The sequence below is a fragment of the Poecilia reticulata genome, chromosome 5 (assembly GCF_904066995.2).
Source record: "Poecilia reticulata chromosome 5, P_reticulata-male-v2, whole genome shotgun sequence".
Lineage (NCBI taxonomy): Eukaryota > Metazoa > Chordata > Actinopteri > Cyprinodontiformes > Poeciliidae > Poecilia > Poecilia reticulata.
Window position 1 is genome coordinate 19829620 of NC_088834.1, and position 27037 is coordinate 19856656.

The following is a 27037-nucleotide window of genomic DNA, read 5'->3' on the forward strand; positions in this document are numbered from 1 at the left end:
AGGAGAGTCTTCCGTGACTGGGCTGAGGCGTGGCCGGACGATGGTCACCGTTCTCCGTTCGCGCACAGCATGTTCATGGAGAATGTGGTGCTACATGACCTGCAGACGACCTGATTCTAGACGGTCGGTAGGTAGATAGGTCAGTCAAACTTTATTAATAGATTACAAACCAGCGTTCTGACAACTATCCCAGCATGCACCGCGCGCTTCTTCTTCTACGGCGAAAATGAAGTCAGCGGCTGCTTACCGTAGTTGCTAGACCTGTTGTGGCTCAATGTTGGTCCATAATATAAGGCGCACCGGATTATAAGGCGCACTGTCGGCTTTTGAGGAAATTGAAGGTTTTTAGGTGCGCCTTGTAGTGCGGAAAATACGGTAACTAAACTAAGAGTAAAACAGAACCAACTGATGCAATCAAAGAACGAACATCTAAGGCAACCGCAGATAGCAAATAAAAAACCCAAAATCCAAAAACACTGCCACCACCAGAAACATGGTGGTGGGAGTGTCATGGTGTGGGGGTGTAAGGAAGCTTATCAGATTTGATGACAAGGCGATTGAGGGTAAAGTTAGGATGATCCTGGAGAAAAACCTGTAAGACGCAGCAGAAAGACTTGAGACTGGAGACAATGACCCAAAACAACACGGCTTGTACACTGAAATGCAGTTCTACAAAATACTGACGTTCAGGGACCGGTGTGCATCCTTTTCAATTGCACTGGACCAGCAGCTTCCAGGATAAGCAGGTTCAGATGACGGATGCATCCTTTTCCTTCCACGTCACACGTAAGCGCTGGTTTTGTGTTACATCAGATGAAATACACCGAGGTTTGTTGAAGGGGTGTGAATACTTTGGACAGATGGCTGCGACCTAGAAAGAAGTAGGTCGGCGGCCAGCAGAGACTCAGTGCGTCTCCAGGACGTGTTCAAACGTTGCTGGAACATGAATTAATGAAGGAATGAGTCCATGTAATACAAATGTCCTGTCCTCCCAACCGTTGAAGTGTGAGTTCAGTTTATTTAGTGGCAGAAAATGTCAATAAAATCTGAACACATGAAACTTACAAAAACAGCACAGCATCAGAGAGCGACCTTATCGATAATGAATACTTCTGATTTATTAAATGGGTAAAAAAACAACAACAAAAAAACGTGAAAAGAGAACAGTGTACATTACAGAAAAGGTCAGCTTTTGGTCACATCGAAAGTACTCCCAGTACTGCATCAGAGTTGATAATTATATAATAATATAGATTTGTTTCCTCTGTTGTGTGTCTGTTTTCAGTCACTTAGAAGCTTCACTTGAAGGCCTTGTTTTGTACATTTGTAAGCTCTTAATATTTTAAAGTTTACCTTTAATTTCTTGTCGTCACATCAGGAATTAGTTGAAAATTTAATCCTCTAAAAAAAAAAAAAACACGTCAGCATTAGTGTTTATCTACATTCAGTCAAAAATCAAGTCATTTTAACCTATTTATGTAAAGTGATGGGAAAAAGTATTTGCATCTTCACAGATTTCTTCTGTTTTTGCTTTTTAGTCACACTTAAAATTTTCCACAGACAAAGGCAAAGATAACTTGAGTAAATAGAACTAAACTGTTTTCAAATTATTATTTCACGTGAGGGGAAAGAAAAGGTACCCAAACCGCACTCTTTGGAAAGCTGAGCTGAACTTCACCGGCCTCACTTCGCTGCAGAAGCTCGTGGAAAACGCAAATCAGTTCAAAATGACCCGCCTGACAACAGGAAGGAGGTGAAAAGATTTCAAAAAGAAACGCATCACCGACATCTATCAATCTATCATCTATGACTTCAGTGGACCACAGTGGGAGCCATTATCCGCAAATGGAGAAAACAGGAAGGCGATGAATCGTCATTGTAACCTACCAACGGTACGCCATAGAGGATTCATCCAGACGCTAACAAAGAAATACATAAAAACTGATTCAAAAGAGGCTGGACAATGGACAAAGAGAAACTCACTGCTATCCCAAAAGAACATAAATGATATTTGTCAAAAACATCCTAAACGTTCCCAAATAATCTTGGGAAAACATTTGGTGGGACGAAGGTGGAACTGTCTGAAGGTCCAGTTACAGCTGGAATGACACTGTCAACATTTCAGAAAAAGAATATTACACCTACAAACAAACGCGGTGGTGGTGGTAGTGTGATGGTTTGGGCTGCTTTTCTGCTTCAGGATCTGGATAATTTGCTGTAGTTGAAGGATAAATAAAGGTTTCTGTCTACCATAAAAGAAGAACGTCGGGCCATCAGTCTTTCACTTTAAGCTAAAAACATTTTGGTCATGCAGCTGAACAATAATCCCCAGCACACCAGCAACGTCTCCTCTGAATGACTCAAAAGTTTCCTTTTTGGAGTGCCCTAGTCAAAGTCTGGACCTAAATCCAAATCATTTGCTTGGAAAACCTCCAGTGTGGCTGAACTAAAAATGATTCTGCCACACAAGAGAGGGCAAACCTTCTCCACAACGATGTGAAAAACTCATATCCAGTTAGTTTGAAAAGGAAATTAGTTTGATGATGTGAAACATTTAAGTGTGACAAAAATAAATAAATAACAGAACAAATCTATAAGAGGAAGAAAACCTTTTCACAGCACTGCGCATGTCTCTTAATACTCACTTGAACAATGAGCTACTGCGGTATGTACAGTGTTTCACATCAGACACTCCAGTAACAGACAAAACATAAAAAATCTGAGTTAAGCAGGAAACTAAAACTGAACGAAAACTCTGTACAGTTAATCTCTGAACAGCAATGAGTAACCCTTTATGTTTTATACACAGAAACAACTGTACAAATCATACAGTAATAAACTGGAAATTAAACACTTTTAAATTCGTAGTATTTTATCAACACATTTCTATACAGCTGTTTTATTCCCCTTTATCCAGCCACTAACATATTTCACATCAACTTACACGTAACATAATTTATGCACTTAATGACAAGCTCTGATGAATCTAAAACTCACATTCACTGTCAAAATTAATAATAGCCATAATCTTTTATGCTACGAGCTCGATACATCCCACTCTTTAGATTAGTAAAACTTATTGCAGTTCTTTTACTTCTGGGCTTCAGCTGCTCAGAGAAGCTGTTTGAGGCCTGCAGGCGGGTTTCCATTCATAGCCGAGTGGAGAACAAAGTCGAGTACTGACTGCGTGGTCAGGTGAGACTCTGGTAAACAGGTCGGTACATTCTACTTACATCTGAATGCACAGACATGTGGCCAAAAACAGAAGGGAAGAGAGAACAAATAAAAATCAGTCCAGCACAGTGTGTTCTCCAGTTTTCATCCCTGAAACACACACACACACACACGCACACGCACACGCACACGCACACACACACACACACACACACCTCCGAGCGTCTCACCTGACTCCAGGTGAGACGGGATCTGTCAGCATGTCCGTGTGAATGGACAGGACTCGCTATGACGGCAAATCGGCAACACATTCACACACTCACTTTGAAACGCGCTGCAGTTACGACACGGCTCTTCTGGACGTGCTGTAGCCCAGGTTGCTGCCGCCGCTGCTCTTCTGCGTGATTCTGATCGTTGTGGCAACCGTCAGGCTCGGCGTCATGGCGGCGGGGAAGCTGGACGTCACGGCCGACGCAAAGCCGACCGTGGCGCCGAGGGCGGGGGCCGGCTCGCTGGGGCAGCCGTGCTGCAGCAGGACGTCGATGCACTCCTGGCCGCTGGCGCCCTGAGCCAGAGCCAGCGCCGTCTGACCCTGAGCGTCCCGATGCCGCACGTCGCAGCCGTACTGCGGGGCGCAAACGGAGACAGTAGGTTAAAGTGGGGCGGCTTATGTCTGACCAACACGGCCTTACGGAAATACTGGCGTCTCTGAAATCTCTGATTCTATGCGACAGATCAACACAAAGTCATTGCAAAGTAAAGGGAAAATGTATTGTCAAAATTATTTACATGTGAAAGTCTGATGCCGTGCGCATCTGTGTTTACACCCTTTATTCTTACAACTTTAAATAAAACTCAATAAAAACTATTTTTTTTTCTTTTTGTTTTGCTATGGAGTGCTTTTCTGTAGCGGGGATGGAGAATCTGTGCAGAGTTGACGGGAAGATGAATGGAGGAAAATAACCAGATATACTTTAAGAAAACCTCTCAGAAGCTGCAACAAACTTCAGGCTGGAGAGATTCGGCTTTCAGCAGAACAAGGACCCAAAATTCACAGAGAAAGCTAAAATTAAAAGTTTTAATTCAAATATTTATGTGAGCAGTCTAGTTAAAGATGAGCTATTATGCTTCGTTGGAACAGGTTAGGATATATGGGCTATGCAAAAGATGGTCATTATAGTTTTTGCACAAAATCATTCTTGGATAATGAGATTTTGCCTATTTTGAGCTCCTCTCAGAACAAACTGTTTTAGGGCCTTTTGTCACTTTAAATCCAAATAAGCTGCAGCTGACGACGCCCCCAACTCAACATTTTCCTGAAAATCTCTGCAAACAGACGCGCAATTATACAGCCGTACTGTACGTCTTTGAAAAGAAGACGTACGGCTTCCTGCACAACCAGCAAGAATGCAGCAAGTAATTTCTCTGCTTGGGTTGCTAGGTAACATCAGTGTCCGTCGATTGTGACTTAACAATTGGGAGGTTTTTGAAATGACTCATTCTCCAGACACCAAAAAACATTAAGTTATTACCAGGAAATGGCTGGGCGTTTTATTCAAACACTTGGGTTGTTTTTAGAAGCAGTCGAGATCCAAGTGGAAGCATAAAAAAATTTGCAAAATGCGACTTTTGCATAATAGGTCCCCTTTAAATTTGAGGCCTATCGCCAACTGAGAATCTGTTACAAGATTTTATAAAAATGGGCTTGAATTTCAGTCTCGATATGTGCAAATCAAGTAGAGATACACCCTAAAAAAAAAACCTTTCAGGCTTAACTAAAGCTAAAAGGTATTGAACGCTTTCTGATCTTTATCTGTAAAAACATTAAAAAAACATATCAATTTACTTTCACTTCACAAATATGTGTTAGTTCATCATAAAAGAGAGATAAATAAATTTCACATTTATGTTTTTAATGCGGTTCATAGGCGTATGAATACTTTTTGCCGGTATTTTAAGTCAGACTTGTCAAAATAACAGCAGGACAACTAGAGAGGAAAGTGTAACACACCCAGACCAGAAGCTGCGTCATCACCACATCAGCCTGCTGACAAGCAGCATGCAGGGCAGAGCCAGGCAGGCGGAGCGCGAGCAGCGACCTGGAGGGGAGCGACAGGAAGGGCGGGGCGTTGATGTCCTCCTTAGTGCAGTGGGCCAAGAGAAGCAGCAGCTTGGGCAGATTGCGCTCCATCACTGCCAACAGAAGGCGGCCCGACATGCTGATGTCTGGGCCCTCGCTGGGTGTGGGAGGAGGCAACGGCGCCACAAACAGTTTCTGCTCATACTTGGCTCGGATCCATGACTCCCGCTCTTCTCTGAGAAGAAGGAAAAAAAAAACAGGAGAAAGAGATTAGTTGGTAGAAATATTTAGCAAATATTCAAGCAGTCGTTGGTTTACCGTGTAGCGTCGGGCGCCGGCTTCCGGTGCCCCATCGTGCGCGCCTCCCAGATGCTGTTGACCATGTGGTTGCCGATGGCGCTGAGGACCAGGGTGAGCTCTCTGGGCAGGTCGTCGAGGGCCAGCGAGCGGACCCGGGACAAGTGGGTCCCCAGGTTCCTGTGGATCCCAGAGCACTCGATGCAAATGAGAGCGCCCAGGTTCAGGCTGGCCCACGTCGGATCTTCAGCAGGGACGAGACACAGACAGCGAGTCAAACTCCAGCTGAAACTGAAGTAAAGATTTGAAGCGGTAGTGTTTGAGCGACGCATGAATATTTCATACAGGAGTAAACTATAAAGACGGAGAGAAACCGGAGAAGTTGTGCTTACATTTTCTTTTCTTTTGCATCCTTCTCATAAATTAGATTTTAATCAGTTCAGTGCTTCTTTCATAACAAACACAACAGATTTGGCTCATTATCAGAAATAATGTGTGAATTTCTTTTTCTTTTGTTAAATTGGGTCTTTTTAATGACTGTATAAGAACTGAAGTCAGATCACGTCAGCAGGATTCATCAGCTGGCCTTGATACAAGAGGAACAGAGCAACAAGGTGGGGAAAAAAGTCTTTTTAAAGCATGAAAAAGGATTTTATAAAATAAAAAGAACTGCGTACTCCGGTTTCCTCCCACAGTCCAAAAACATGACTGTCAGGTTAATTGGCCTCTCCAAATTGCCCCTAGGTGTGAGTGTGTGTGTGCATGGTTGTGTGTCCTGTGTGTCTCTGTGTTGCCCTGCGACAGACTGGCGACCTGTCCAGGGTGTACCCCGCCTCTCGCCCGAAACGTTGGCTGGAGATGGGCACCAGCAACCCTCCCGACCCCACTGAGGGAAAAAGGGTGCAAGAAAATGGATGGATGGAAAAAGAACTGCGTTGAATACTTGTGATGCGTTCACTTGCTCGGTTGTTTTTTGGTTTCGAATGTTAAGCTCATAGTTACAGATCAAAGTTACGCTATAAAGCACATGATATCTTATTGCTACATCTGGGAAACCCATACGGGGGTTTAGTCAGGGTGGATTAACATCGTCACAATGAGACCCATCTGGGTTGAACAAATACACTCCACATCAGCAAACCTGAAGGCTCTGTAAGTCTGAACTGAGCCTCATTTGGATCATAATTTCAAACTTTGTGTCACAAAGTTTTCAAAATATATCCTTCATCGCATCTATACAGGAAATTCACACAGGGCCGTGTTGTGACCCAAAGGCGTTCCCATCTGTTCGCAGTCGTGACGTCCACTTCAAACCCACACTTAAATCTTGGCACCACTGAAGTAAAAGAATATAAGTATTTGGAGCTTTCTGTTAACTTTTGGTATGTAGAAGTAAATCGTTCGCTTCCTTTACAAACGATTTATTCCTTCCCGAAAAAAATAAGAGGCTCATGGTCGGCTGTGGCTTTAAAGGGAAAAGCAGAAAAGGAGCGATTATTACTAACTTGGCGCGTCACAGTCGACGCAGAAGTTGTTCCCTTTAGCGTTGCGGATGGCCTGCAGCGCCACGGCTTCACTTTGGCTGTTCTTGCGATCCTGCAGGAAACAAAGAGCAAACAGTGAGGAGAAAGTAACAATCAGCACGCCTCTTTGGTTTGAGATTGTTCATAGTTTTATTGGCTTTATATGTTCATAGTCTGAAATATTAGTTTGCTTCCTTCAGGTCATTATGATTTGCTGTTATTTACCTTCCAAGCTTTTTGTTCTGTTACTTTGAGATCCTCATTAATTTTACTATAACTCCTTATCTTTCTATTTATCTTTTGTCATGTGGTATATTACATCTCAGTATTCTTCAATACAGAAAGTTGTGGTTAAGGGAGTGTTTCCTTGGTTTCCAGAGCCATTTATACGTGTGTGAGTGTATGTGGATTGCTGCTTTAATGTGTGTGGGTGTTCAGGAGGTGGAGGGAGACTCTTTGGTTTCTGCCATAAACTGGCAGATTTTTCTAGAAATAAAAAGTACTAAATACATAAAGATCGATTGATTTTTCTAAATGTATATGTTCTTTAGAGATGCTTTCCTATCATGTCAAACTACCTAATCACACACTCGGTCCTCTACCACGCATGTATTCTGCCATAGTTTTCTCTGCATGTCAAATAAAGGTTTCATCAGCCCTCTGTATGGTGATATTCATGTCATATATGAGCTGCTTGCCTTGTTCTTGCTGCTCTCACACAGCTGCAGGCTGGCCAGGATCTGGCTCTCGATGGCTTGGACCCAGGAGTCCCTCTCCTCCACACTCTGGGCCTCAAAGTGCCACGTCTGACCAGTGCTCGACACAACCAGGAAGTCAAAGTTGTCCTCCTCTGAGTCAGACACAGGCAACTTTTGAGTTCATATAGTGGAGTTTATCCTTCTCCTCCGAAATCTCAAAATGAAATCTGATGGAGCCAATTTCCCCTCGACGTAAAAACCGAAATGACTTTTTGGCTACGTGCAAAACATTATGTGTGGAGGATAAAAGAATAACCGTAACATATCCCCAAAGTGAAACACGGTGGAGCTGACTGTTTTGTTTTTTTTCAGTGAGGAAGACGTTTGGAGTTGACGAGAAGATAGACTGAGCTAAATAAAAATCAACCAAGGGAAGAAAATCTGAGATATTTTTACCCTTTAGCTGTTATAGCAGATGAAAAAATGAGAGACAGCCGATGTTCGTAGTGCACCAACACTAACACTGTCAAGTATTTATAATGTTCCAAAGTTAGGAATAAACAAGTCCCTTTTATCCAGAATATTAGACCATCTGGTTAAATATCCATACTCAAACATTCACATGAGGAGAAGCAACTAAACACTGGCGAGTAATTTAGTCACTCATTAACAGAATTCAGATAAATTAAATATTTTTAGAAACATGTTGCTGGCTAGTCGATCATTACCTGTCTTGCTTACGTTTCTTGAGCTCCCAAAGCTTTTCAGCTTCCACATTTTCCGTTTAGCTGCAGAAAGCAAACAACAAAGTGAAAGCCAAGAACTCTTAGAATTTATGAATGCATATTTAATTACATGTCCTGACAAAACAGTGAGAGTAAAGAGGCGTTAGAGTATAAATAATGCTCGCAAAAACGTCATTAGACGCTTTCCTGTACCGTCGGCTTGTCCCACGGCTGCGTCTCCTTTCTGATTCATGCTCTTCTTTCTGCGGTGCTTCTTCCTGTCGGTCAGCGGGGAGGCCGAGCCGACGTCTTTGGTGGAGGAGGAGCTGGAGACTCCCTCAACTGCAGAGTCTGGCCACAAGAGAGCAGAAACGGGACGTCAGGCGCCGCTTTAAGACAAAATGTCCTGCAAAAAAGGTCTTCTGGTGAGCTCACCAACGCCTTGGGCGTGGTTGGACAGCGTGGACGGGCAGCGCTGGACGCCGATGTTGCTCCTCAGGAATAGAGCGCCTCCCAGTCCTTCCACCTCCTCCACTTGCATGAGGCCACTCGTATTCACTACACAATTAACAAATTACCCTACATATAAATATGATACGCCTCTGTAGTATAAATGTGTTCGTACTAAGCTGTGTGGGGTTTTAATGCTTTCTCTGTCAGTTTGTTATTGACAAAAAGGGAAATTCAGAAGCATTAATTAGCCTGTTATTTTCTATGCAATTTAACTACATACAGCAACAAGGGTTTCTGCAAAGCAGCATGCTTTATCTATCAAAATGATGGCAGAGGGACGATTTGAGCTTGCTTTGCGTTCATAGAGCGAAACATCAAAACATCAGGCTGACAGCAGAAGCTGCTTTGAAGAAACTGGGTCAAGCGCCGAGACAATAACCTTAAGTAACGCAGCAACTCTGCAAAGCAGAGTCATAAATCAAGCAGTTTAAAAGGTATGCATGCATGCATGCTGGATTATTCTGGCTGCATGATTCTGTCTGAATGCCTTTTCTCAGAAATGGTGGAGCTCGTTTGGAGTGGATGTTCGCTCTGCACGAACTCTGCTTCTGAGCGTACCGCATAAATTTTCAATAGGGTTGAGGTTGGGATCGTTCTAGAAGTTTGATGCCGACCCACTTTATTCATGCCAACTATAGTTTTGATATGTGTTGGAGATGATTGTTCTTTAGTGACACAAAACTCTGTCAAAGATTCAACCAGCTGGTTGATTTTTGATGAAGTGGAGTTTATGGGGGAGGCTTCTTTAATATCAGAGGCTGCATCCAACAGAGAACAACGGTCTAAACACAGCAGGAGCAATACATTTTAGTAGATGTTCAGACCTAATATAGACTGGTGGGAAGAGAGCTGCAAATTGCTGAAAGTGTGTGTGTGTGTGTGTGTGTGTGTGTGTGTGTGTGTGTGTGTGTGTGTGTGTGTGTGTGTGTGTGTGTGTGTGTGTGGGTGTGTGTGTGTGTGTGTGTCAACGCCTGCATATTAGGGCTGCAACTAACAGTTACTTTAGTAATCAATTATTCTATAGATCATTCTGAAAATAAATAGATTAATGTGACAAAAAGAAATACTTTTCCATTTAAGCACTTACTGTAAGTCTTTTTTTTTACACAATATTATAAATACATTAAAGGTTGCAAATAAGAAAATAATTAAGTCACATAAAAATGTTACTGTCTGCTATGCAATCTTAGCATTCCTTTAGCGGACACTTGATCGTTTGTAGCAGCTACAAAATGCTGTCTACTAATGTGTTTATTTTTTATTTAAATTAGTAATTGGAAACAAAAGGTGCTTTTTTTTCTTTTTTTACATAAATTGAACCAGGCAAAGCTAAAAATGTCACTTGAGGATTTCTGAGTCGAACATGTTTACAGACAAATAATATTTTTTATTTTAAAAGCAAAATGTGTTTTTTGTACAGCTTTGACTTGATTCCTGCTCCGACTGTGTTGCTCTTTCAGCAAATGGCCACTTTTACAGCCTGAACACTCCAGGTAGCGTTTAATTGACTGCTAAATGAGTTGATGACTTCTTATTTCTATGACTGATTAATCACAATTAACTTGATTAATCGTTTCAATCCTGCTGCAAGACGTTTGTTTTCATGCGGTTAGAAAATAAGACATGGTGCGTGCACTTCCTACGTTCCTCCTGCAGGTAGACAAAGCAGGTCTTTACCCTCAGTTCCCAGCACATCCTTAACCCGCCCGTTGAGCCCAGCAGGGGGTCCACACGCAGGCACAGCACGAGGGGGGCGCTTCCCCGGCACCTTGACGGTCACCCGAAGCAGGTCCATCTCTTTCCCCGGAGCGTTCAGCATGTACTCCTGCCAAAGCAAACACCAGACTCTCGGTCTCTCCGACACCAGCGAAGCGATTTGCAGGGCCGCGATAGAACACGCGCACTCACGTTGACGCTGGAGTGGTAGGAGAGGATGCCGTCGTTGGACAGAGTGACATATTTCTTCTTCCACTCTTTGTTGAGTGAGCTCCCGCTGCGCTTCAGCAAGATGCCCTGATGGCGATAAGAAGAAGACTGAAGGAGGGGAATGTAATCCTACTGTCTGCTGCGCTTGCTTCACACGTTTTGGTGCCACGAAGACTCGCTGGGCGCCAGCAACACCCACCGTCCATTCCTCACGCCGGCATGGGAGATTGCGGGGCGTGTCGTGACTCAACATGATGAAACCGGCTTTCACAACGATCTGAGGCGACCGCTGGTGCCTTGTCCTCAGCTGAGGGTCATCAGATACATCTTATCTGCTCCTGTGTCGCACACAAAACCCGTGTCCTACCTGTTTGATGGGGATGAATCGCCCGCTGCCAAAGTCGCCCTTAAAGTCTGCACTCCGTCTGTTTGAGTCGCTGCCTCTCCGTCCCTGCGTGCGAGGAAGGAGGGAAAGGCTGCATCAGTGGCAGGAAAGGAGTCATTAGTCGGGACTATTATTCAATAAACGAGTGAAATACGTCTGCTGGAGAGCTTCTGACGGCTGGAGAGGCTGGCACTGAACCGAGGCAGCAGCAAATCTTCTGTGCTTTTGATTTGTTTCTACAGCTGCAGTTCTGACCAGCCGTTTACACGCCGTATTAATATTGTCCCTTAAAGATTTTTAGGTTGTTCTTTGTCAGCATGGACTTATGGTGCAAGCTGGAGCTTTAACTGCGGTTCAAGACAAGACTCAATGAACCACTTTGAGTTTATTGCAGATACACAGGGTCATATTTATAAGCTCAGATTTACACCCAGACCCTAAAAGATGCACACAGTCAAGGAAAAGCATTTAAATAATGAAAACGTCTGACAGAAATGTAAGTACCATGACTAAATAATAAAAACAGAGTAAATAAAGGTCTATAGCCATATGGGGAAAAAATAACTAACAAATAAACGGCACCCGCTTGAGCTAAATCTCACCCTGATGTTTCACATCAGTTACACATGAAGGGAAGATCATTAGTGAAAAAGAAAATGCTGCAACTTGAGCCTGATTGTAAGAGAGTCATCATTCTGCACATTATGTTTCTGAGAGAGTGATCATAAATGGGAACCGATACTTCTGTGATGCTGCTCTTTGGACAGATAAGCTCAAGTACAGAAGAACAGAAAACATTCTTGGTGAAAAATAAATACACCAACTCGAGAAAAGTACTGAATACCAACTGTGAAGCACGGCGGTGGAACTGTCATGACTCGGGAATGCTTTGCTGCAACACCGCAATGTAGGAATCCTGCTGCGTGTCAAAGAGTGTTTCTTAAGGGAAAATATGAATCCATCTGCTAAAAAAAATTAAACTGATGCATAATTGCACATTGCAACCTGATAACGACCCAAAACACATAAATCCACAAAGAACTGGCTTCGAATTGGAAAATAGAAAGTCCTGGGCCAAGTCAAAGGACAGGAAGTGACCTCACTGTGTGACTTGAGACTGTTCAAGAAACCCATCACAGATCTCACAGACATTTCTGAAGAGTCTCGTTCCACTGAATTCAGCCAAACGGGGTGAGACTTTTTTTATCAGTCTGGTTTGATATTCTAACTGTCAGTGAAACAGAATATTGGACATTCATTTAGTTGTAAGTTATAATCATCAAAATTTACAGTAGTAAAACTGTAAAAAAAAAAAAAAAAGAATATGGGTGTAATAAATCTACATAATAGCATTTTAACACCAACGGCTGAAACAAATCAACTTTGCAGAGCTATTCTGATTTATGTCGGGGGGAAAAAAGAACAAAAATAAAAACCCCACTCACCACAAATCTGGGTGTGCGCTTGCGGACACTGCGGACCGACCCAGGCACGCCACAGTCGCCTTTCTCCCCCCTCAGCGTTCTGGCGATCTCTTTATGGCTGATCACAGGAGTGGAGGGAAGCGACGAGGAGTAGTCGCTGCTCTGGCCGCCGTTGCTGGCCTACGGAGAGGAGAGAGAAGGAGCAGAGTGGAGGAGTTCAATCCGGCTGCTCCTTCAATATCTGATAAATCCTCACCGAGAGCATAACATGCAGGAGGTGACATGTGTTTTTTTTACCTGTCCTGGAAAGACACCAGACACCGGAGTGGAGCCTCCAGAGTGACTGGGAGAGTTGGGAAGAGATTTACAGGAAGCCAGTAAAGCGGCTTGCTTCTTGGCTGCCATGATCTTCTGAGCAGCTGTCGAATGAAAAAGAAAAAAAAAAGAAAAAGAAGCTTAAATCTAACTCTAAAAACAGAAAAAAAACCTCATCCAGGTTTACACACCATCGTTGAAGACTCTGTTCACGTTGAGGCCGTAAGTCGAGCAGGTTTCATAGTAGGTGCAGCGCCGCACGTCTGAACACAGCTGTCTCGCCTTGGCGTCGTCAATCACCCTGGGGTTCGTGCTGCTGATCTTATCTGGAAAAGGCACACAGCAAGCATTGACTCATCTTTTTTTTAATATATATATTTTATGTAATTACAGCTTAAAACGAACATGTGAGATGTTCATATAAACAAAAGTTTGGAGTAGCTGGAAGAAAAATAATCGTACATAGTCAATCCTTTCTCTCTAAAGTCATTCGCTGCACCATCAGTAACTAAGCATCAATCAACCGTCCATACAGACGGGTAGAACATTTATTGTCCTGCGAAGGGGAAATTCAGGTGCAGCAGAAAATATTTCGGTAACACTTTATTTGAAGGGGTGCTCATAAACATGACATAACATCTGTCATGAACATAAAGAAGTCTTTATGAATGTTCATGACAGTTGTCATGAAGTGTCATTCGGTAAATAATTATACTTTTAATGTAAAGTTGCTCTAAAAGTTGCATTGAAAGTCCATTAAAAATGCCAAATTTGCATTAAATTATCATAATTTACAAAATCATGCAAAGGTGGCATTTTTAATGGTCTTTCAATGCAACCTTTAGAGCAACTTTGCATTAAAAGTGTCTTTATTTACCGAATGACACTTCATGACAACAGTCATAACATTCATAAAGACTCCTTTATGTTCATGACAGGTGTTATGTCATGTTTATGACAGTGTCATGTCAGTCTTATGCACACTCCTTCAAATAAAGTGTTACCAATATTTCTTTATTTTCTTAAAAGTAAAAATGTGTCTACTCTCTTTGGTTTCTATAGACAGATTATTCCGCAAAGACAAAGTCAACATTCAATTTGTTTAGCTCTGACTTTTTGTTTTTTTAAGTCTCAGATCCTCTCAAATTATAAAAGCTATCTCTTTTTTGTTTGTTTGTTTGTATCCATCTTGAACAGACGTGGAACAGGAGAGCCTCACCTTGAGTACCGACGACTACAAAAGGTATCTCAGTGATGGGTCGATGCAGAGAAAGCTGGTGGTAGAATTTGTAAACTTCCTGAAAGCTGGCCTCGTTTTCCAAGCTGAAGACCAAAATGACGGCGTCCACCCAGCTCGCAAACTAAGAGATGAGAAGGAAGACGAGCAGAAATCAGTGTACCAGAACATGTTTGCGTTGTTGCAGCAGGTTGGGTCAGTCTGCAGCATACCTGAGGCCCAGGAGGCTCCGTCTCCTCTCTGATTATCAGCAGGTGACTCTGTCCGTCCACCAGGACGTCCTTAATGAACTGCCGCCCTGGGCAGCAGCACAGACTTTATTCATTACCTCTTTTCATCATCCTTTTCCACTGGATATAAGTAGTAAAATTAGTGTACATTGCTTTACAAAAGTATTAATACTGTATGTATTTTTTTCATATTATAACCATGAAGTTCAACATATTTTGATGGGACTTAATCTTTTATAGTTGTGACAGGGGAAGGAGAAATGACACAAGGTTTGTAAAAAATTTTATGAATGAAACTATGAATCTGAGGTGACTTTAGGTGACAATTTGTTGTGTAGCATTTCTTTGTTTCAAACTAACAAGGCCTGATAACAAGTGCAAGTTGCTCTTTCCGTGTATAATTTTAACTCCATTTAATAATATCTGCATCACTTTACATTGCTATGTTACATAAAGTCCAACTAAAACACACTGAAGCATCAGCGTTTGAGGAAAACCGACCCTCTGCGTTCTCCTCCGGCTGGTAACTTCCTGTCAGGTGTCTGTGGACGAGGGCGGACTTCCCGCTGCACAGTCCCCCCAACACACCCTGCAGCACACACACACACACACACACGCGCACACACACACAGATGAAAATCAATCCAGCATCGAGTCCGACGGAGAGGTTCGCAAAAGCTACCCGGCGGCCTGAAGCTTACCAGATGAAGCTCTTGAACAGCTTGACTCATGGTCCATTCTTGGCTGCTGGTGCAAACGACTGAAGACAGAGATTGACGTCAATAAAACAGTGGAAAACGCAGAGTTATCATGTGCAAATGAAGCACAGCACTGCCAATTAAATATGTCACTCAGTATGTTACAAGATGCAGAACGTGAGCAGAAGAACTGACAGCGTTAGACGACAAAGTGCTGAATTTGTTCAGAGGTCAAAGTTTAGTTTGGTGCCGCTACCTGCTCCCACAGTTCTAGTTACAACGACCAGCAGAGTGAAACATTAGTAATGTGAAACAGCTGTACTAAATGTTTAGATCAGGGGTGTCAAGTTCGCTGTCATTTGGACCAAATCCAGATCATAAATGCTCTTAAAGGGCCTTTTGTGCCAGAATGTGTTGATGAAACCCGTTAAACATACTAATAGACTCTTAAAATTAGATAATATTGAACATCTTTTCAGTCCCTCCAGAATTTTTACATTTTTTTGCAATAAAAATCAAAGTGCATGTGGTACCAATTCGGAAATATTTGCAATATTTGCACTTATTTGTGATGGTAAATGCGACTTTTTGCATAGTCCATGCTGTAAAGATCATGGACTATAATCTGACATCAATTAAGACTGAGGCAGCTGTTTAGCACAAGTAAAGTTTTTTTTTACAATTTCTGAGAAAAATCTGCAACAAACTGTACAAGAGCAACGAAAAAAGTACGTGGATTTGTTGATTTTGCGTGAATTTCCACGATAATTTGCAAGAAACATGAGGGACTGATTGATACAATTTGGTAGCAAACAGATAAAAACTGGATTGATTTGATTGATAACATGATGTTTAAGCACATATAATATTTAGTCTAGAATCTAGAGGGCCACATAAAAAGCTACGGCGGGCTGGATTTGGCCCACAGGCCTCAAGTTTGACACATGTAGTTTAGATGGTTATTTTAGATTTATTTACAGAAAAATAAAAAAATTAAGTTTAAACTTATAGGACAGAACGGACAACCACACGAGGAACTCCGACTTTCTTGTGTTTCTCTATAGGATTTAGTATTTATTTGCTACACAGGGAACAGGCAGAAAGAGGAGACACGGAGGAAAACGTAAGGAATCGAACCCCCAGACGGCTGAGCTTAATAGCCTCCATCTGAAGGCGCTGCCTCCACCTCCATGCCATGTCTCGCCTCGGGGGAAAACCAGACGTCAAGAGTACAAAGAGAATGCCTGATCAAAACCTCGGAGTGAAAACAAGAAATCCTACTGTTAAACTCTGGACGTACACTCTTGATTAAATAAAGATCCATTCCTCCAGAGCTCCACTGTTCTTCACTCCACGCTCACGGCGGAATGTGTTTGTCTTCTAGCCTTAAATGTGTGGAGGACCTCAATTAATTACCACCATAATGACCTCCCTGGCGTCTGAAATGCGCTTGATGTAGTCAGATTACCTTTGATCCACAGAGTCAAATTAGTGTGGCGATCCTGTCAGGTTGAATCAGTTTCATCTCGCCGTTCCTGATTTATGGCGATTGCAAGAGCAGGATTTCGCGGCTGTGTTTCATGCGGACACATTTCAAACAAAACAAAAATGAAAAAAAAAAACGTATTTAGTTATAACAAACCTGCCAAACAAAAAGGCGACAGGAGTTTGTTGGGTTTATTTCAGAGGAAGCATCTACTGTAAGCAGCAGAAAAAATGGTAGGAATGTTTTGTAAACTGATCCCAGAGTTTGTGGACAACTCCTGCCAATCCTCCTGACCGCCTGTCCGCTGTCGGCAGCAGCAAGAAGGGTCGGAGAGGTCAAATCTCACCAGCAGGATTCAGAGAATGAAGCGCCTTTATCTCTGATCCAGCCGTAAAGTCAGTCAGGTTGAAGTCTCTGTCAGGAGGAGAGCATTCGGGATATCTGCTTGTCTTCACTGGGTTTTACTTCTGAGTGCAGTCATAATTACCCGTCTACAACAATAAGGGCTTTACTCTTTTTATTCATCCTTAAAGCTTGAAAGCAAAAGGAATCAGTCAGCCGAGGGGGTCGTACTGAATTTAGTTTCATTTAGTCGATACAGTCTGCGGCGTTGCGCTTGATGTTCTGCTATTAACAGAATAAAAACTGATTTCTGAAAAATAAAAAGAACACAAAATATTATACAGCTGCTTGTTCAGCAAACACACTTTGATAATCTCTAATTAAAGCCTAGCATCTTTTGTTTACTATATCGTGTGCTACATCAGTAGATCGCATTATGCCGTTTGTGAATTAGTAGATTTATTCTCTGAAAGAAAACACTACATTATACAGGATACAAAGATTTGCTCTAATAGTGCTGTTTCTTTTACAGAAAAGCCGCAGCTCTGTTTTTGGATCAAATGTCTTTTTGAGTTTTGAAGTATCGCTGGAGGGATTTGACTTTTTCTGTGCAACTTTATTGAGAGGAGGCAGAAATGTGCCTCAACGGGAACGAGGCTATTTCATCTGCCAGCTCTTCAGAGCCTTTACGTGAAAAACGTCCTCATAACCCACACTTAACACGGGACGTCAACGGCTCGTAGTAAATGATTCTTGTGTTTGGTTGGAACCGCATAAGATGAGAAAACCATGTGGAAACATTCTAGTGCTCTGCTGCTTGTTTTTATTGTTATTTAATCAAAATATTAGACAGTCTGATAGTTGAACTGAACTGAACTGATATGCTTTGTGTCCTCCGAATCAACAAGTGTGAGATTATTGGCGTCTACTTTGCGATAAAAATAATTTGCCTGTTTTGTTGTGCATCCAGCTTAGGGAAGCTGCTGCTGTGTCAAACTACAACTATCCATTAAACTCACTTGTCTTCAGAGGTCAAAGTGCAGGAGGTGAGGGACACCCTGGACAGGTTTACTGTCTAATGCATCAAGGAGGATCCTATTACTGGGTTTTAATAGTGATCTGAGAAAAGTAGTGAGTTGGGGATTTATCGTAGCGCTTTTCCTGTTTACTGCGACCCTTTTATTAAAATTAAAAATTAGATCAGAGGCCATTCTCCCCCCAAAAATCTTTCGGTGGTGAAGGAAAGCTCTTCTGTAATGGCTGGTGCACACAACTGACTGGCTGGTATCAAAAAGGGGGGAATCAATACTTGAAACAGCAAAATTTCTTAGGTTTGGATCTCACCCAGACATTGATTAAACTCTCTCTTCCTTAGTTACTTTTATAGCTGCTTGTTTCTACATCAATTCATTTGTTTAACTTTTCTCTTCTGCAAACTTCAAAGCTGTTCAGATCCATTTAACTTTTCCAAGATCTCCTAAATCTGATGCTATTCTTAGGTTTTTGTGTTCTGGTGTAGATTTTATGACTTCCTTAGGAAAATGTTTTTCAATGTTTCTAATTCTATCTTCATGCAATTGATTACCCGCTTTGTATTTCTGTGGTGTAAGAAGATATATCTGTGTATCTGATAGCGTAGCACACACAGCTGGATCTGATGACCCACAGCAGCAGAAGAGCGCAACACGGCGCCGTTTCTGCCAGCGAAGAGGAAGAAACTGAAGCTACAATTCATACAAGTTCACCAAAATACATGGGGTGTACATTCACGTGCTTCTGCTGGTTTAACGGGGTGAACAATATTTCCTCGACACACTGTGGAGATGCTATTATCACCTGACCACCTAATAAACACCACAGTATTACTGCCTCTGTATTCCTGCTGACCATGTCTGTCCCTTAGCAGCATTATGAGTCATGTTGCAAAGCTCAGATCATCACAAACCTGTGCAACAGAGAACCTTTGGGCTGGTGGTGCAGTAGAAGATTTACAGTATGGTCCCTCTTGAAAATTAGATCTAGATCTCAATGGGGTTTCACCTGGTTAAATAAAGGACATTTAAAAAATAAATAAAATAATTGTAAATTGTTTTTCCGCCACACATGATTGATTGGCAGCGCTAAGGTCCTAAGATCCTCCCCCGACTCTTGATTGGTTGTTTCTGACCGGGAGAGATACATTTATGGCAGTAGTAGCTCAGGAAAGAAGTGGAGGAGCATTTTTTTTTCTTTTACAGATTATCCATCTTATATTATACTGCATGTTTACATGTTTTATCAAACTTGTAAAAAACAAAACAAAAAAAACCCACACTTTTAATAAAAGTTACAAACTGCAGCTTTAATACTTTTGCAAAGGAATTGTATATCAGGGAAGCTTTCTGAACAGGTTTCTGCTGCACACATGTGTTGGGGATATCTGAAGTGTTTCAAACCGAGCTTGGGGAAAAGACGCCTTGGTAAGCGACTGAAATCCTCAGACGGATCCATAATGAACATTGTCTACCTGCAGATGAGAGGCTGCAGCTCTGAAACACAAACATATCCTGCTCTACACTGAGAAACTGCTTCCAGATGTGCATTCTTGCAAACTCTGTACCAGCAGAGCCAATGACACAGATACAGCGTGCGTAGTCACACTGAGAAAACTGTCGGGTCACAATGTTCTGGGCGGAGTGGCGGCGTCAGCCCGGCTCCGCGGGGAGCCAGAGTCTAACTTTAACCAACCCAGTGCCCCCCCTCCCTCCTCCCATCACCCTCACGCTCTCTCTCCATCTTTGGGCGATCCCCACGCCTAGATCGCCCCCGTCGAGAGCGTCACGGCACAGACCGAGCAGCATCTCTCATTGCTTGCTGTTGCCATGGTAACTCCGTTTTCCAGAAGCCTCCAGTCTGGGTATCCATACAATGAGCGGTCTCTCATGGAGACAGCGATTTGAGTGAGAGGCACTCAGACACGATGTCCACCTGTGTGGACGGCGCGTTTCTTCCACCAATATTTTCTGAGAACAAATTAGATTGTCGGCGTTTCTCTGTCGTCTGAGAGAAACGCCTGGGTGTTTATCCTGTGGAGCCAGGCTCGTCGTGACCGTGCTGCTGACAACCGCTTTACTTACATTTAAACACAACATGCCTCTGACAAATGAATAGGCTCCATTTGAAGGCTGATTAACCCCACGCACAGAGCAGGAAGTGGCAGGTTCCCACTCCCTTCGCCCTGCCATGAACACTGCTCTGTGTATCCCCAACCTTAATTATTCATGTCCCACTTACCCCCGACAAATTATATCCAGAGCTCACTCAAATCCCGTACTCTTTTGTCTCAGGTCATTTCGGTGTAACAGTGGAAAATTAAGATATTGTTGTGACGAATGCATTTTAGGTCCGAACCAGTGGCATCGTTTCGTCTGCTTTATTAAGCCGTTAATTCATCACGAACCGTGTCTGTTTGAGTAATAATTGTGTAATTCAGCAGAATGGGGCAAAAATAGTGAAAGTACTCGCAAAAAAAGTCAAAGGAGATAAAGTTGATAATTAGACAGGTTTTCTTTGTAAAACCCAGAGGCAAATGAAGACTGAATTATTTTAGTATCAACTTCTACTGATGTCTCAGAAATTTTCCAAACGTCTGTCACGTCGTTTATTGTCTCGGTGTATCTAAGAAAACTCTGATTGTGGTAACAAAGATGAGGAAGTAAAGCAGATCCAGTTCTGTCATGTTTATCAGGAGTTTGCGATGTTTGGCTGCACTGAGGCTCAAACAAATCCAAATAATAAATGTTTTAAATGTAAACGGTGGTTTTAGCCTTTTTTATGTAGAACTTTATGTAATATCTGCATAGAATATAACAACAGAAGGACATCAATGGTACAAAGATAATTATTTTTTTAATCTTTAAATGTTTTGATTTATATTTATTAATTTTCCATATTTGTGAAAAAGGCTCACTTGGTTGATCTCTGCTGAACTCGACAAATTAGGTTTTTTTTTCTATTGTAAAAGTTAGATGATTTGTTTTGTTCTCAAATTTGACAAATAAAATAAATTAATTTTAGTTTAAGTTCCTTAGCTTTTGAAATAAAAAAAATTAAAATCTATCTTTGTTGTAGCTCCAAACAAATTTTATTTTGTAGTGACTGGAGCAAAAGTGGCCCTTTGGATGAAAAAGGCAGCTGGCCCCTGCTGCAGATGAAACTGTGAATTGTTGATGTGCAGTTGCTCAGGTTTTAGTAAATTTACTTTTTAAGAGAGGGAGTATATTATCAAAGATGTTTCTTCCTTATGGCCATTTTCATTCAAAACTTCAGTTCCTATTAATATGTGACTTATTTTTTGTAAAACGAATAAATAATACTGCCTGATGCAGACTGTTAATGCATCAGGCAAGAATAAATTACTTTTTCCTGCGATGTTGTGCTTTTGTTCTTTCTGCATAATTGCCCAACCAACTTGGGCTTAAAGTTTGATGTTTTAAACACAATCACAAACAGGTTCCCCAAAACTGACAGATTAATTAAAAGGCATTTTATCTGCTGTGACAGAGGCTTCAAGCATCCATCATGCCGAGGTGAGTTAATCTTCATCAGCACAGACAAAGTATCTGCATAATAAAGCAATACTTTAACGAATGCTATCAGTTTATTGCTATATCATGAGTGAAACATTTGTTGGTTCCTTAGCTGTGGCACATACACGTACTGTTTATATGAGATGTTTAATTATCTAGTTAAAGCCGTGCATCTTCAAAAACCATACAAATGTGAGACAGAGCCAAAATAATCTAAAGGCTATATTCACTTTGTTTCTTTTGATAGGCTACGGAAAATGTCTAATATAATAATCATAAAGAGAAAACCACATCAATGAATTAGAACAGCTGGAAAGTGAGGATATTTTTACTCTTACACAACATTTTTATGATGCAACGAGCTAGTTTAGAAATAAATGAATTAATAAGACTGTCTACCATTGTGACATGTTGGAAAGATATTTGAATGTTAGAAGAAAGAAGAAGGAAAAATGTGTTAAAAAACATAAATCTCAAACTGATACGAATCTCTCAGCTCTTAATGGAGCAACACTGAATTGTTTCAGCGTTCGATATCAGCACAGCTTTGTTTCATCACATCTGACTTTGGATCTGATTGCATTTCCAGTGAAATTACTATGAAGCCACAAAGACGGAGAGGAAACGTAGAAACGTTTGAGGGAAACGAGGGCAGTTTATGCTGCACGTTCGTGTTACTGTTCTTTCATATTTCCACATGTAAAGCTTTCAGTTACAGCTTATATGCTATATATTTGTCCAAACATAAAGCATGAGCTAATATGAGATTACTGACATAACATTAAAAATACTTATTTTCCATGGCATTCACACAAACATAAAAGAAAGAAAACTGATCAAACTGCATTAATCTGAAATAAATTCCACACAAAAACAAGTTTTGTAGGATTGCAATAATGTTAAAACAATTAATTATTGCTATTTTGATTTTAATAAACAAACCTCTGCAAAACTAAAGTGGTAAGTTTCTACCTGCCTGTGTTTATGGAGTAACACTGATTAATCAGTGACGGCTAGCCTGCAGATGGCTGCTTAACACACACGTCATTTGAAGTATGCCAACTCTAGTTTTAGTTAAATCCTAATAAGAGAAAGATGGTTGGTGCTTTCTTTCTACACCATCACTGTCTGTCCTTTCTTTCTCTTTTAAAAATGGAGGGAACAGTAGGAGTCTTCTTTAAGTTAGCTCACCAGTAGTGCACAGCAACAGGTGGGGGAGGGGCAGTGCATTGCTGCTCTGGGCTGCATAAAGCTGGAGAAAACAATAGTCACTCATTTTCTTTTTCTGGTATATCTAAGATGATTTTAAAAGCATTTTTTGAAACTGTAACTTTAAAATGTGGGTATACCTCGATAGGATTCACCAACTCATGCCTAGTTAACCTATTCTTTTAAAAACAGCCAGAGTTGGTGCTTCTTCACACTAAATTTGCATACTCTTTAAAAGTGAGTATTTTATATTGTTCTAAACAGACAGAAATAATTTTGGCCATTGTTGGTTTCACCTTAAGACAGGAAAGGGATTCAGAAATACTCTTTTCCTGCAGATGATGATGTTTTCAGCTCTGCAGAGTGTGCTGGTAATGATCCAGTCATGCAGGCAGCTCGCCTTACCTTCCTCCTCACTCGAACCCCTCTCCACAGCCGAATAGAGAGGAGGTGTGGTGTTGGCGCCTGGTGAGCCCGTTGTACTTTTGGTAAAAATCCCACTGATGAACTTAAGCATCTTGCGATCGCGAGGCGGGGGAGCCCGCTGGATTGTTCCTCCTTGGCTCTCCTTCGCCTTCCTTGGGTCTTCACAGTAAGAGTGCAGGTCAACATTGTCAAGGGTACAACTTGTTCCTTTCCTTGGAGGCCTGCAAACGTCGGGGGCAGGGGGCGCGGGTAAAGACACGGAAACCGCCTTGTACCTCTCCCCCTGAGGGCTCTCCCGGGCCATCACGCCCGAAAAGCCTCCGCTGATGGGGGCTCCGGGACGGATGAGCGTGCCTCTACCGTCGCTGTCCGCCCAGGACGCCCTGTAAGGCCCCAGAGTCGTAGCTGCCACTAAGGGGGTCTGGTCCCCGATGCGGTTGTCCCTTCGATCCAGAGTTTTACCCGGGTGATACAGGCTTGTGTTGGTCTCTCTGAGCTCCCTGGAGTAAGAGGAGTTCCCTCCTGCATGCGAACGCATCACAACCGGAGGAGGTTGGCTGATCTGCGACGGGACAGTGAAGGGGAGGCTGCAGCGCGAGCGGCTGTTCAAGTCCGCTCCGTTTTCACCCTTCAGGAACATTATGGGAGGCTCCCGGTAGAGCTCTGTCTTGGGGCGTAAGGCATCCGAGCGAGGTCCCTCCCTGCGCACGCTTCCCTCGGACATTGTCCCTCCGTACACTTTGACCATTTGCCTTACAGGTGGTTGTGCAAAAGCATCTTTGCTCTTGCCAACTGGTACAACGTCTTTCTGGGGCACGTGCATCTCCCTCCTCTCGGGCTTCTCCCTGCTTTCATTCTTTCCGTGCACCTGTTCCACTTCCTCCTCCACCTGTGTCTTTTCTCTTTGCTCCACTTCCACATACAAAGATCCTTCTTTCTCAGGGACATCTCTCACAGCCTGCTTCTCGTCCTCCTCTGCCTTCACCTCTACCTCCTCCTCCTTCTTCCTCTTCCTAGGGCTCCCTTCCCCCTCTGGAAGGCCCTCCGTCTGGCTCCCTGCAGCATCCTCTGGCACGGCCTCAACCTTCACCAGAGTGAGGGAGATGAGGTAGGTGGTGCGTTTCTGCGTGCTGCCGACTTGGCTCATTGAGACGGCAGACCTGAGCACGGTGGCACCTGCTCTCTGACCTCACAGCATCTGCACACCTCAGTCATGGCAGGACTGAGGCAGAGGAAACACAAGAGGCGTGAGAGATCACACTGATACTGGGTGAACTTGACAGGAACGCTACTTTCGTTTTGAAATCTGATTGAGAGGGCTGTGTATGAGTTGAATTGCTAATCTTTCTGAATATATTCAAGGTGCTGACCCAGTGCTTAAACAAGTCTACACTGTTTTATTAAATGCCTTCATTAATCCTCTTCAGTACACACTGTTACTATGCTGCCTGTCACTGATTCATTCATAATCCTTCCTCTATAGATCTGATTTTCTATTAAAAAAAAAAAGTCCCCCAAAAGAAAAAAAAAAAGCCTGAAAAAATGCAATACCTTTAGCCGGTTAAATATATTGAATTAATTTAGGTGAAATAGAGCCACTTCAGTACAGAATGTCTTGAATTTTCCTCTCATCATACCTTCATTTTCTCTTCCTGAAGATCCATTCACATCTCCGTGAAGCTTTGATCTTATGAAGAATTCATCCAGCCATCAGATTACCGTTCATATCAAATGGCATATTAAAGAAGGCTGATAAAAATAGCTCCAGTAGATGAGCCTGAGATAAAAAAAATTTAAAAAATGGTGAAAAAAGAGCAGGAAAAAAGAAAAAGGCGAAATGGTTCACTTGTCACGAAGCGTCTGGCAACAGGAGCCTCCGTTCGACAATGTCATCCATAAAATTATAAGCCCGACGTAAGGGTCACTGAGAGATGCTTGCAAACATCTGTTGTAATGTCTGCAGGAGAAGAAAAGGGCAGATTAAGTAGGCTGATTCGGGGAGCCCGAGCGGGGCTCTCTTTTTTCGCCTGTATCCCTCCTCTGTAGAGCGGCTCCTCTTGGTCACTGCATCCTCTCCTCCGAGAGCCTCATCCAATTAGCAAGTCAATAAAATGTGTCTGTGAGGCAGAGGAAGCCCACTAGCTCACCAAAAGCCGGCCCCTCCTCCTTTTTTTTTTTTTCCTTCCTCCCTCCTCTTTTTTCTTGCTGCCACTGAGCCTTGCAGCTCTCCGCCACCTCGTCGTTATCCTGCTGCACAACCAGGATGCAGCGCCGGCAATCAGGCTGGAAGTGAAGGGGGGCTCGCTGTGAGGCGGCAGCAGTGATGGTGGTCCTTGCCCACGTTCATCTGATTTTATCCCGCAACGTTACAACAAACGAGCCAGGAGGGAGAGAGAGAGAGAGGAAAAAGAGAGAGAGAGAGAAAAAAAAAGAACCGCCTCAGCTCTACTCCTGCCAGCGCATCTGCTGTCTCTAGCTCTGTCTCGCCGCTCTCTCTGTGAGCGAAGCTTCTGCTCTCTCCACTCTGAAAAACAAAGTAATTTTCCTCTGAATAATGAGGCCTCGTTTACAAACTCAAGGAGGGACGATGACAACAGTAATAAAAGTTTGTGACATGTATGAGAAAAGGAACATGTCTGAGATAAGGGAGAAAAGATGTGCTTTAAGAACATGAATCAGACTGAATTAATTTATGATGCACAGATGTGAGATAATATTTTCATGAGATGAGTATTTATTCACATCCCTTGAGTTTTCTTCAAATTTTGTCATGATGAGTACACAAAGTGTGTAAGTGGTAAACGGCATGTAATTAACTGGAATTTGACGTTTCAAACACAAACTAGTGAACGATTGTGAAGGAATGATTTGTAAACACCCTCCCCCCCCCTTTTACTCTGACTCACCAAAACGAAATCCTGCAATGAATGGCGTCAAATGTCACCTATTGAACAAAAGCCTTTCATTTGTACAGCTGTTATGTGAAGGTCTGTGAAGTTTGTTAGAGAATAATAAACAGTGTCATGAAGACCAGAGGAAACACTGCAGGCAGGTCAGGGAGAAGGTTGTTGAGTCGTTTAAAGCAGAGATTAGTTATAAAACTATATCTAAAGCCTTACATCTCGCACTGAGCGTTATCTGTAAACAGAAAAATCTGGCACAGCTGTAAACCTATAAAAACACAATGATCCACCTAAACTGGCAGGCCTGGCAGAATAAAGTATTGTTCAGAGAGGCAGCCAAGAAATGTACTGCTCAGGTGAGAATCTGTTGAAGGGACAAATATTTGTCATGCACCTTAAAGATCTGGCTTTTATGGAAGATTGGCGAAAGAAAAAGCCATTGTTGAAAAAAAACCATTTAAAATTCTGCTTCTACTTGCCCTGAGCTGAAGCAGAGATGTGGTAGAAGTTACTGGACAGATGAGAATGAACGGCTTGGTCTACAAGCAAGAGGGTGTGCGTGACAGAAAACTAAAACTGCACGTCACCCTAAATATAACTAAACATTGAAAACAATGTGGCTTCTTGGTTCTACTTCAAAATTATGCCATTGTCTGTGGCTGTGATGAGGCGAAATGTAGCAAAGTTTAAAGTTGAAGTGGGCAGAGAGGTGGGAGGTATTATGCAAAATCAACTTTTATTAGCAAAAAAGTAGATTTTTTTGATGTAAAAAAAAACAACTTTTTTTTTTTACAACATTCCCTCATCAATGTTCCCTCATAACATTGATGAGGAAATAACATTCCCTCATCAAAAACATACTTCAAGTGTTGCTTTAA

The 27037-nt window shown here is 42.3% G+C and overlaps 1 protein-coding gene across 2 annotated transcripts; it reads right to left on the reverse strand.

Moving 5' to 3' along the window:
- Positions 1-998: 998 nt before the first annotated feature.
- Positions 999-25714, reverse strand: LOC103465330 (arf-GAP with GTPase, ANK repeat and PH domain-containing protein 1-like). Of its 2 annotated transcripts, XM_008410022.3 has the most exons (21): positions 24894-25714; positions 23236-24478; positions 15229-15287; positions 15029-15116; positions 14510-14595; positions 14280-14421; positions 13252-13386; positions 13043-13164; positions 12767-12925; positions 11304-11387; positions 10919-11023; positions 10688-10835; positions 8933-9055; positions 8711-8848; positions 8501-8560; positions 7773-7924; positions 7057-7147; positions 5573-5795; positions 5186-5489; positions 3498-3799; positions 999-3235 (listed from the first exon to the last, which is right to left on the reverse strand). In XM_008410022.3, exons 2-20 carry the CDS (start codon positions 24401-24403, stop codon positions 3515-3517), a joined length of 3672 nt encoding a protein of 1223 aa, XP_008408244.2. In that variant the 5' UTR covers positions 24404-24478; positions 24894-25714; the 3' UTR covers positions 999-3235; positions 3498-3514. The 2 variants fall into 2 exon arrangements, with proteins under 2 accessions (XP_008408244.2, XP_008408242.2); XM_008410020.3 differs by having other exon boundaries at positions 999-3799.
- Positions 25715-27037: the final 1323 nt, after the last annotated feature.

What these genes read in the sequence shown, in the direction of transcription:
- LOC103465330 (XM_008410022.3), bottom strand. Translation starts at nt 24,403, where the DNA reads ATGAGCCAAGTCGGCAGCACGCAGAAACGCACCACCTACCTCATCTCC. An exon ending in CCTACCACTCCAGCGTCAAC is followed by an intron (nt 10,836 to 10,918) that starts GTGAGTGCGCGT and finishes TTGCTTTGGCAG; the next exon opens with GAGTACATGCTGAACGCTCC. An exon ending in GTGAGAGCAGCAAGAACAAG is followed by an intron (nt 7,148 to 7,772) that starts GCAAGCAGCTCA and finishes TGTTTCCTGCAG; the next exon opens with GATCGCAAGAACAGCCAAAG.